This window comes from Amaranthus tricolor, chromosome 4 (assembly GCF_026212465.1).
Source record: "Amaranthus tricolor cultivar Red isolate AtriRed21 chromosome 4, ASM2621246v1, whole genome shotgun sequence".
NCBI lineage: Eukaryota > Viridiplantae > Streptophyta > Magnoliopsida > Caryophyllales > Amaranthaceae > Amaranthus > Amaranthus tricolor.
Window position 1 is genome coordinate 4,631,653 of NC_080050.1, and position 11,990 is coordinate 4,643,642.

At 33.7% G+C, this 11,990-nt stretch overlaps 1 protein-coding gene across 3 annotated transcripts; it reads left to right on the forward strand.

Annotated features, from left to right (window-relative positions):
- The first annotated feature begins 1,595 nt into the window (after positions 1-1,595).
- Positions 1,596-11,692, forward strand: LOC130810479 (uncharacterized). 3 transcript variants are annotated; one of them, XM_057676556.1, is made up of 6 exons: positions 1,596-2,120; positions 5,403-5,840; positions 8,308-8,400; positions 9,153-9,292; positions 10,285-10,734; positions 11,445-11,692. In XM_057676556.1, exons 1-5 carry the CDS (start codon positions 1,674-1,676, stop codon positions 10,730-10,732), a joined length of 1,566 nt encoding a protein of 521 aa, XP_057532539.1. In that variant the 5' UTR covers positions 1,596-1,673; the 3' UTR covers positions 10,733-10,734; positions 11,445-11,692. The 3 variants fall into 3 exon arrangements, with proteins under 3 accessions (XP_057532539.1, XP_057532537.1, XP_057532540.1); XM_057676554.1 differs by having other exon boundaries at positions 11,457-11,692; XM_057676557.1 differs by having other exon boundaries at positions 11,515-11,692.
- The last annotated feature ends 298 nt before the right edge of the window (positions 11,693-11,990 follow it).

Sequence of the window (11,990 nt, forward strand, 5' to 3'; positions counted from 1 at the left end):
TTGATATGAGAAGGTATAGTGTGACACGAACTTGTCGTTGTATTAAGAAAGTTATTTTTTGACTATCCCAACTGTTAATAGATGTGAATTTTCCAAGGTTAACACACCCATTAAAAGCAATGTACACTCAGTACTTCAGGTATGAAACAAATACCACTCTTGCAAGTGAATAGAAAAAGAGATGAGAAATTGAGAACTATATGTCTCCTTTAATCAAATTCGTCGAATACTAATTCACAACTATGAAATTGATTTCAATGATCATCCACGTATATTTCACTCTTTTATCTATTCCTATTTATTGTCAATATGCTTATTCAAATTACGTTCGAGTCATTTTCGATCTTTCTCTTCCTTATTTTGTACCTCTTGAAGTTTCAACTTTCCACTTTACTAGTTGGTGCATTTATTGGTATTCATTGTTGTTTGCACATGACCAAACTAATGTAAACCATTTTCTCACATCTAGCATTCATTGTGACTTCAAGCAATCTAATATGAATTAATAGTTGATTAAAGTATTGCTTAGAGATATGTAAATTTGGGAATTTAATAAAGTATTTCAAAGAAATTTCATGACACAAATTTGAGATAAGTAGGCTTTAGATCGTGTAACTTAATTTAGCCCAAGTCCAAATAAACTATGCTAATAAAAGACACTAACTAATGTGAACTTGTATGAATTTCACTTTGGAAAGAATGTGAAATAATTGAGCATCTTCAAACATGGTTTGTAGTGAAGTTTAGGAGTAATAGAGTTAGAGAAGTTATTGAAAAGTTAGGAATTGGTTTGGAATGCATGTTAATTATGTAAAACACAAGATCAAATTCAAAAGCCCATATCTCATAATATAAAAATAATTTTGCAGGATATATGAATTTTCAGAATGTATTCTTTCACCTTACACACTCTATTCCAATAACTAAGTAAGAAATTACAGTTATTTGAAATTCGCTTCGAACATCACAATACTATGACGATTCCACTCTAAAACAATCCTAAATTCTCAAATGAAGAGACTGTCTCATACAAGAATTTGTGAAAACACAATTTTTTTTAAATAAGACGGTCTCATGGTGAGATTATAACTATTGGGCTTAGTCCATGTACATTTACAACCCCTTTGGTAGGTGATAATAAACGGTGGTAATGGGAATGAAAAACTAGTATAATTTTGATTGAAAAATCTCTTGGTTATCTTGATGGTCATGCTTGTCCAACTTCAATCATTTCATTTTCTTCATAAAATTCATTTCAAATGCATTACCATTGAGAGTTGTGGTATTAGATGGGAATGGAAATTTGTCAACGAAAAAATTTTTTTGTGATCAAAGTTTACCATGAGAATGATATGGAGTTTTTGATGAAATTTTACACTAAAAAATATTCCCATTACCACCATTTAATACCACTAACCAAATGGGCTGTTAGTATATCAAAGTGATTACTTATAATTTCAAAGTGATTAATTAGTGAAATTCGCTAATTATATAATTCCGTCTTATGGTGAGACAAACTCATACAGGTGAAAAAACCGTTTTTGATTAGGCCTAGTAGTTGAGCCCAATTGCCTAACTTATACCCGGTTAACAGCATTTCATTTTTACCGACTTATCTCATCTCATTTCATTAAAATCACCGGCGGCAAAATTTCCATTTCTGTACCGTCGATATGCAAATTCCGACAAAAATCCTAGAAACATTTAACTACTTCGCCGGAATTTCTCCCCTCCATAAATTTCCCCCTTTTCATCCTCAATTTCTCCGCTCTTATCATCATCGTAGCTCAATTCCGAATTCCATTTCTTATTTTTCTCACCGGAGTCACTCTCCTAGGGTTTTCTGTAACTTCGGCGAAGATGCCAGGAGTGAAACACGCCTTAAAGGTAGAAATAGGAGTATAAAATGTGAAATTAAAACTAAAGCGAAAGGAAAGGATAATGTCTGGAGCGTCGATAATGAGGTTGCGAAAGAGGTGGAAGAAAAAAAGAGAGGAAAGCAGCGAAGAAGGAGGAGAAGTGGAAAGAGTGTTAAAAATTTGAAGAAGATTGGTAAAGATTCTAATCTTATGGTTTCTGGTGCTATGTTAATGGAAGTTGAAACTGTTTTGCAAACTCAGGTAGTAATTTTATTTTTTATTGAATGCTTTATCTCCATCTATCAATTATACTATCTGTCAATATCGTATTGTAATTTCTATTGGTTGTTCAACTAAAAAACAGTGAGATAGAATTTGATTTGTGAATGAATAAGCATTTTGTGAGGTTTTGACGCTTATTCTTGAATGAGCAAGTGATGTTCTTGTTGAGTACTTTTGTCTCAGGTCTTACTGAAAACGTAGTTGGATTGAACGGACTATAAAAGTCCGATTTGAGAAAGAAATAGGTGTTTTGCCTCTAAGAGAAGCTTTAGAGAGAGTAAGAAGGAGAGCTACCAAGAGCAAGAGAGTTGGTGTTTTTAACGGTGCATTTGGTTATTAATATTAAATAGTGTTAATGAGAATGAATTATAGCTTTGATTTTTATAAATGTGTTATGTCATTGTAGTGAAGTTTTCACTCTTAAAAATCTATCTTTTGTCATAATTTTTCATCATCACCTAATAACTTATTTCCAAGTGACAATGAATAAGAATGAATTTTTCAAAGAAAATGAACAATCAGGGTATGACAAGCATAATTATAAACCTCAAGTGGTTTTTCTAGCTTAATTTCAATAAGTTTCATTACCATTTTCACCATTCAATGTCAATAATTAAATGAAACGTATGCATTTTAAAGGTAGATTTCTCTATTTGCTTTGAGGATTTGAGAGAGCAAATACTAGGAGAGTTCTGAGAGCCATGAAGAGTGTTTATAATCTTTTATTTATGTAGTTGTGCGTTACATTGATAGAAGTTTTGTTGATTGAGGAAGGGTAATAAAGTTATCTGTTATATTTGTGTGTGTGTTTGTTGCACTTTGCTACTACTAGTTGTGTTGATTATTCATTGTGTCAATTGTTTATCTTCATACCCTAAATTTGGTTGGAATTCATTAAAAGTTCATATAATAGGAGTAGTATATGAATGATTCCATACATTTCATGCTCTTTTGCGTATTGTTTGAAGTGTTCTGTAAGTTAGATTATGAAGTAATAAGTACTATTTCAATGTCATTGTGTTAGTAATGAGCAACATACCTTGCCGACACCTGTAAAATACACATGGAGTGTGAGAGACACAACGATACATGCCTTCATATTGATTATATATAATGCAAGCTCATGGTGGTAGGGAGTGTGTTTGATCGTGTTTGACTCATTGCTTGGGAGCATTGTTTTAGGTGACCTGACAGGGACAATTTTGAAGATTTTTATTTGACATGGAGAACTGAGCTAAATTCTACTTTTTTTCATAACTAGAAAGAGTAAAATATTATATCCATAAAAAAATAGAAAATTAAATTAAAGGTTGCATGAAAAAAAAGAAAAGCAAAAAACTAGAATGAACAAGTGAAAATTTGCATTTCAACATGAGTCAACGAAGAGTGAAGATTGAAGATTGAAGACAAGAGATGTATGGGCAATTAAGTGAGAATTAAAGGCCTTTTAGAGTCCTTTTGTTCTCTGGAGAATCGAGAAGAAGAGTGTTGAACACAAAAGAAACATGCTAAAGAATAAAATTAAAAAGTACTCCTAAAAAGGCCATGATTATTGGTTGGGAAATGGGATGGCTAGGATGGGTGACTACGTGAACAAGAAACATCAAGGTTGTGAGAATAAAATACTTTCTCCCAAGTCCCAGCTAGCGAGGGATCATACCAAAATGGGGTTTTCAGCTCAGGGTGCTCCCATTAAGAGTCGAGCCTGGTTCTAGGTGGTCCCTGTGTAATATATAATTTGGACTGATAGTGCTAGGTTTGACATTTTATGAGATGATGTTACATTTTGAGCAAAAAAGTGCTTTCAAAGAGGCTTGTGTTGGTTTTAAATGAACAATAGGGTCGCTTGGTCCATGTTGTTGTTTACCTTTTTTCTAATGCTAGAGTTTATGTTGAACGAATGTGCAAACATATGCCTGATGTAGTGTGATGAGTGATTCTTGGGAAGTATTAATATTTATGTTGAAGACTTGAAGTAGAGTTTAGTGGTTGTTAGGATGAAGATGAATGCATGAATGTGGAATTCTAAGAAAGTTGCATTTACAAGGGATTTTCATTTGTTATGGAATTCTTAAAGTTGTCTAAATGATGATAACTTCCACTTACCTACAAGGGCTAGGTAAATGACTTGCATTCATTTTGTGGTGCTTTCACCTTATAAGGAGTGTTGCACATTGTGCGGATTAATCTTAGGAGGATGAGAAGAGGGAAGGGAAGAAGAAGAAAATTTCCGTTGTTTGGATTGAAGAGAAGACGAGGGAAAGAACATGAAAAAATGTGCTTGAGGGAGGAAGAAATTTATGAGTTTCTCCCTCATCAGAATTGGATGACAGGACCTCAGTTGCTTTTTATCAGTGCTGCCTTATTACTGGCTGTTGCTGCAATTATGTCCTTTTTTTTGTTTGACAATAGTTTTGTGAATTGCGTCTCATGAACACAATCTTTACGAAATGCTAAGAGCCTTATTATAGTTTCTGTTTTAAAATTTGCAATTCTAATAATTGCTTATATTACGAGGAGCAAGTCAAAGGAATGGGAAATTCTCTTGCTGCATTATTGATGAACTAGAGAACTAGGCGAGATGGAAATTTCTTAGACAAAGGACACGAAGGATATAAAGGTAGGGATGTGCGATTGAGAATGCTTCAAAGGGCGAGTATATTGGAGAGAAACATTGATGATGGAAATTGGAATATGACCGTGAGGCATATCCTCCCAATAGCGGAAAGATTTGGAAGGAAGATGGAAAACTAGACTTGATTATTGAGAAATAAGTTAGAGAAGAGAAATTGCCAAACTGAGATAGACATGGTTTGAAATGGAGGGAGGTGAGAATAACAAGGGATGCAACATCTGCCGTAAATCATCTTTTCAGACAAACATATAAAATCCCTCCATTTTTCTCAACTCTTCATTTCTCTTCCATTCTCGATATCCAAACAAGTTAGTGTTTTCTTCTACTAAATAACTTTTCAGATCTCCTTTGAAGCTCCACATTCCATGTCTTTTTTATGTTTACCAAAGGAATACTTTCACCAATTTCAATCCCTAGATTGGGCTTAAGAATTGTGCAAGTAAATAAGTTCAAGCTTGGATTTTGGCTTTTTTTTTTGTTTTGTTGTTTTTATGAGTTACATGAAGAACAATCATTGGCTTTCTTTTTCTTTTGGAGTTTCTAGGTTTCTGTGGGTACCTTTGTTCACATATGCTAATTAGGCATTTTTTATTTTATTTTATTTTTTAATTTCTTTTTCCTTGCAGGAGCCTGTTATTCGACCAGCTTGGTACACTTTTGTGAGTAGCGTAAGCGGGATTTGGAAGGGAGTTGGAGCAGTCTTCTCACCCATTACTGCTGAAATGGAACCAATCGATACAGGAGGCAATGATGAGTATTTATTTGATTGCTATACTCTTTCTCGAGTGCAAGCTTCACAATCTGGAAGTAATACCTCTCAAATTCAGAGAAAAACCAATTGGGTTACTCTAAACCCTTACGGTGAGAAAGAATTAGAGAATGGTGGTAGTAACAGCAACAAAGGTGAGGGGAAGCATGACAACTTTTCTTCAGGTGTGAAGGCAAAAGGCCATAGGGGAAAGGCTGATTACATTATGCCGAAGTTTGAGAATTTTGATTTTGCAAAGTGTGATGTGATGGAAGAGGATATCATGAGGATGGAACCTGGTCTTGTTTTCTTTGAGGTAGATTCTCATTCTTGCCCCTTCTTCCTCTCTTTTTGGCTTCTCACCATAGTGGTTTACTGGAGGTGGCTTCTCACCATAGTGGTTTACTGGAGGTGGAACATAATATCAGCCTTGCCACATTAGTGTGACTTGTGCAATCTTACTTTGAGCTGTTACTGTGACATGTATGTTAATGCTTGCTATATCTCATATAATGGACCAATGCAAAAGTTAGGTGTATTCAACTAAAATGGCTCTCTTAATTACTTATGCAGTTGCTACATTCCTCTGTTTTTTGTGATGTTGATTATTTCTAGAATTTTCGTGTCTTAATATATCAAGGCAAGTCCAGATAATCTCGTTTATAAAGTTTAAGGAACTCAATGATGTTAATTGTTGGGGTTGTTGTGATGTGCTTCTAGATAGATATAACAGTGGCCCTATGTTGTTATTACTCTTGACTCCCATCATTGTTTCTGTGATGCTAAGCAGTGATATCTTTTGACAATGAGCTGCTGGATAGTTACACTTGTTTGAGTTTACTAATGATGTCATCGACTGTATTGATGCAAATGCAATTGCACATATGAATTGATGAGAGGATGTAACAAATTAATGATGTCAAATACTTTCAATTTGAAGCCTATATTTGACCAACATTAGATTTAGATTGCTATGAAAACTTCTGTACCAACTACCACCTTCATTTTGATTTCCATCAGGGAGTAGCCCTGATATATATTTGCTTTTGAAGAACTTATTATCTGTTAGACTTGATGATTGTGAAGTCAATGCTTTTGGGGACTTCCAATGAAAATACCGAAAATGAATGGTTCTTCTGGTTCATACTTGTGAAAATCTGTATGTTGTTAAAGGTTTGTAGGATTATTTATATGCCCTTGGTGGGAAATCTGATGATAACAAATTGACCAAAAGTTACATTGGGCCTTGAGAATATAACTACCGACTACAACAACAATGCTATAACATTAATCGTAAAAGATTGAGGCCGGCTATATGAACTAATATATCAGTTTCAATGATCATCCATATGAATTCTTCTTCTCTATTCATTTTGATTTTCTACTGTAAGTCTGAAATTCTTCATGTCCTTTTTCACACCAGCCCTCCAACTAATCTTTAGCCTTCCTCACCCCTTTTTAAGTCCCTTGAGTTTTAATTTTCAATTTTTATTAATGATTTTCTAATACCATGTCTTTGCGCATGCCCAAACTATTTTGAATGATTTTCTTTTATCTCTTCCTCAATATTTTGTAATTCCTAAATCCTTTCTTATATATTCATTTTGAATTCTATCCCTTAAGAAATGATACTTTTTAAATGCCTAACATACCGATCCAAATAGTAGTTTCGTTGGTCTAATGGTTATTGGATAAAACTTTCCCTTTAGCTTTAAGGGCACGTTACATGTTATCCCTGTACCATACACACTTAATTCTATGGGTCAAATCTTGTTGGATGTCCCCACTACCTAGAAATATGGACTCAAGGTATTTGGATTATCTACTTGGAGTGATTTCTTTCTCTTCTAGCTTTATAGTGTCTCTCATTTTCTTATTTGTGCTGAAGTTGCTGAAACTGAGATAATCTTAGGCTAGACTTGATTACACTTTCTACTTCTTGCTATGCATAATTTCATCAATCATTGACAACCCTGTTGCAACTTTAAGGTGATGACAATATCATTTAAATGTTTTTGATAAATTTCATTGTGTGTTTGGTGACCATGTGAATGTTTAAGTTATAACTTAATTAGAACTTGTTAAGCATGCTTAGGTTTCATTGCATGCTGAGTTGTATCTCGGATGATAAATTTCAACTTGCAAAAGCAAAGTCTCGACAAACATTCTAAAGAGTTTATGCACTTCATTCATGCTTGGGCGAAATTTGAGAGTTCATGCTTGGCTACATATGGTAGTTGGTACAACAAATTGCACACCCAAGAAACCAATAAGCTCATCTTGTGGGGATTTGATACAAATGTGGCTATTTTTCCCCTTAATTACACATTAGATGTGATTGCCATATTTGACATTTATCTAGTGTAACAAGTTATTGCTATGTTTTTTGTCAGATTTGTTATCAACCACATCACCTTTACCAGAGGATCACTCTATTACCTTTTGTGTATGTCTTTGACGCAATTTTTGACCTTGATGGTGGGAGATGTTGTTTCACCATATTCAATCAATCTTTTCTGATTCAAGAACCCTCAAGATCTTGACCAACTTATAAGTAAAAGATAATATAATAGGAAATATGAAATTGAAAAGCTAATTTAATGCTCATTAATCTTTACTTTGTTCTGCATTCTCTGATAAATTTCGTGGGTGATGAAACTAAAAACCTTTTTTACCCTTTATTTACGGAGGCTAAACCAGCAGCATTATAAGATCAGTGATGACATGGGAAATTCTCCTCTTATTTCCTATACTGAATGATGACTTTTAGGTTCTTTTTGCAGGATGGATCTTATTCTCGAGGACCAGTTGACATTCCAGTGGGTGAAGTAGATGAATCCAAGTATTATCTTTCTCCAATGTATAGATTTGAACAAGTAGGTTTTGAAATTTTCATTGAGGGTGAATTTTTATTGAGTACTTAATTGTTGTGGTTCATGTCCATTCTTGATGGAACCAAAAAATTACAACTCTTTGGTTTCGGAATTTGGATTACTATGGACTTATTAATAAAATAACTCATTATATCATGTATACTTCTTATTGATGTGAAGTAGCATATGATGTTTGCTGTTAATGGTCAATTAAAAACCACCTCTTTGTTTTTACAAATGTCGCATATATCTAGACTCCCCAAACTCTGCTTAGGTGGAGCCACTTAATAACATTGGGGTAATCATTTGTTATAACGAAAAGTTTTACTTAATTGATGTGGTTCAGAAATTAAAAATTCAAGTTGGTGAGTAACTATTTTGTAACTTACTAAAAAATCTAAATGTTTAGTACTCCAAATATTCCCATTATTTTAGGGACCATTTAAAGATATGAAAATCAGTTTGTGGACTAATTTACCTTGCACTCCTATTTTATTATGCTTAGTATTTTTGAATGAATAAGTGCTTGATCAAGTTTACAAGCATCTTGTATGTCATTTTGATAAATTTTATAACCAACATTATTGCAATAATTGTACATGGATTCATGCATAAATTATTATGCTAGATCAGTAGTCATTAGTCAACACCAAAATTAGATGCTCCAGGTTTTAATATTTTTCATTAACAATGTTTCTCTGAAAAAATTTTTGTGGTTTAAAGTTTATCTAACTGTAAATTGATATTTTTCTCAGTGTTTAGTCAAGGGCTGCCACAAGAGATTACGTATTGTGCACACTATTGAGTTTAATAATGGTGGTGCAGACATTCAGATACTAAGGATTGCTGTGTATGAAGAACAATGGGTCGGTCCGGCAAACTTTGTTGAGGATAGGTACATACCTTTTAATAGTTCTTTGTATCTCTTGAGGGATCCTAATTTCTATGCTTAGCCGTCATGTTGGCATTATCTGCAGTGTCAAAATAAGTTCATATTTATCCAGAATTTCAACATATATGTAAATTGGGCTGTCTTCCTTCCCATAAATGCTCTTCCAATGACTGCTGATTATCTACATCTTTTGACCCGACATATTAAAAAAGTCCATCAATTAATTAATCACATTCAAGTACTCCGATTACAAATTAAGCAGTCAACTAAATAGCTGTAGCACACACCACCCACCACCCACCACCCACCAAGATTGTCTTTCATCAAATTGCAACCCGGAACGACATTCGGTTTGGTACAAATCAAGCGGTCAACTATTCACACACACCACCGAGATTGTCTTTTATAGTTGAGGATATTTGAATGTAAATTAGGGAGGAAGATTTTGGTGGTGTGTGCTACATCTTTTAAGTTGACTGCTTCTCACTGCTTCTGTTTCGGAGCAGAGAATTTGAGGGGAGATATTTTGTCTTGTACATTGGACAATCTTGCAATACTCTCACACTAGCTGTTTGGTTGTTCAAGAGATTAATTTAGGAAAGTACTGTAAAACATCATCTCTGGATTTTATCTCTCGGTGAGTTCTAATATCACGTATTTGTAACTGAAGTTCTTTTACCTTCTAATCTTTGGAAATAGAGAATATAGTTTCAAACTGAAAGTCAGGAATGTTTTTGTTTCTGGTGTATATATGAAAAAGCAGGCTCATGTCACGGCTATACCTGCTTTAAGAAACATCGTTTGGATCATTTGTTAATTTGATGTTAGTATCTATGTTTCTTTGTATAATTTTTGTACAAATATTAACAGTAAGTTGGAACGCGTTCCCTAATGCATCTTGATAGGAAGCGATAATAATGTAGGAAGATTATACTATACTTGGAACTGTTTTTGAAATTCCAACAAGTCTCTTGACCTGAATCTATTTAAAACAGTGAGGTTGAGCTTGATATGAAGCCATTTTCTCAGAGAAAAAGAACGCGCCCATCAGAGCTTACAGGACCATGGAAGGTGTTCGAGATGAGTGCTACACCCATATTTGGTGATGACCCGAAATCTGAGAAAAGCAATGGCCCTCCTTTTGTTTATCTTTGCATGGAGACTATGAAAAATAGAAGCTTGCCTGAGAATCCCGCATATTTCGGTGAAGAAGAGATGATAGACATGCAGGATGTGGCTGTTCTTTGGCTCCCTGGTGGTGTTACCACTTATGTTGATGTCAACAAAGATGGAGTTCTTTGCATTGGAGTCGGATGGTACTCTGATGAAGGTATTAACCTCGTAATGGAGAGAGATTATGAAACAGATGGGAAACTTAGAGAGGTCCGGTGGAAATCTGAGGTAAAGAGAAGATGGTCAGAATCAGATTCTCTCCCTTCATAGAGGTAGTTCCATTAACTTTGTACATTTTGTTCTTTTGTTGTAAATTTTCTTTTAACTTCCTTCCGTTCCTCATAGTATTTGGTCACAGGAATCATGGAATTATAGGGTCTTTATATTAAACCTTAAAGTTTAATGAACAGAATGAGTTTAGTTAATTTTCATGTACAGTCCGTTTGTTCAGTTTTGAGGCTAAGAAGATTCCTAGAGTTGGTATGATCGTATGATGAATTAGAGAAGCTCTCACGCAAGGGGAATCTAGACCTAAGTTGGCTAGAACTAGTGGTTTTCATTCATGTTAATCAGGCTGATTTTGGGTCAGGTATTTGAGGTCGGATCAAAATCGGATTTTGTGTCCGTATTGAATTTTACATAGTTTTAATAATATTTTGAAGTGGAGTCAAAGTCGGGTTTAGTTACATGGTCGGTTGTATGTCAGATTATTGGGTCTATTTTGAACCCCTCTAGCTAAATCCAATCCATATAGTTTGGTCCATGTCTAAAAAAACATTGGTTATTGTTTTTCTGGTCAGTTTACTGGTTTTTTTTTTTTTATTTTTTTTATTTTTAAATAACTTTTTAGCTTGTTGGTTAAGCAATTTAAATACTCTTTTGGTAATAATTTGTAAGTGAGCTGAACAGAGCAAAGGGACTATACGTATAGTTTTTTTGATTGATTTTTAATTTATTGGCTCACTTTTTGTCTATAAATAAGTAACCATTGCAGTATTAAATGTATTATCAAGTTCAACGTTGAGTGTTACCTGGGTATTTTGTTCTTGAAGATAGAAGTATCAACTAAGACTACATGCTAGTGGTTACCTGGAGGGACTCCATCATACTTTCTCCGTTCCATATTAATTGCAACATTATAAGACTTGGCATTATTCATTCAATACTCTCAATTTGTAATTACTTTTTAATCTATAAATTAAAACATAGTCAAGTGAGATTTTGATTGCTTCGTCTCATTGCAAAGATTATTAATATCAAATTTTATAATTTTTTATTATATATAATTAGAGATATTAAGAATTAAATTAGTGCATTGAAGTGCGTGAAAATGCAAACGTTGCAAGTAAATTAAAACGGAAGAAGTACTATATTTTTGTTTCTATGATAGAGTTACATATTATATTATTTATATCATATATTTCTACTATTAATAGCGTACTTAAATAATAAATAAAAAAAATAATATTATCTAAAAAATACACTATCATGTTTTAATAACAATTGTGCAAATTAATTAAGAAAGTTT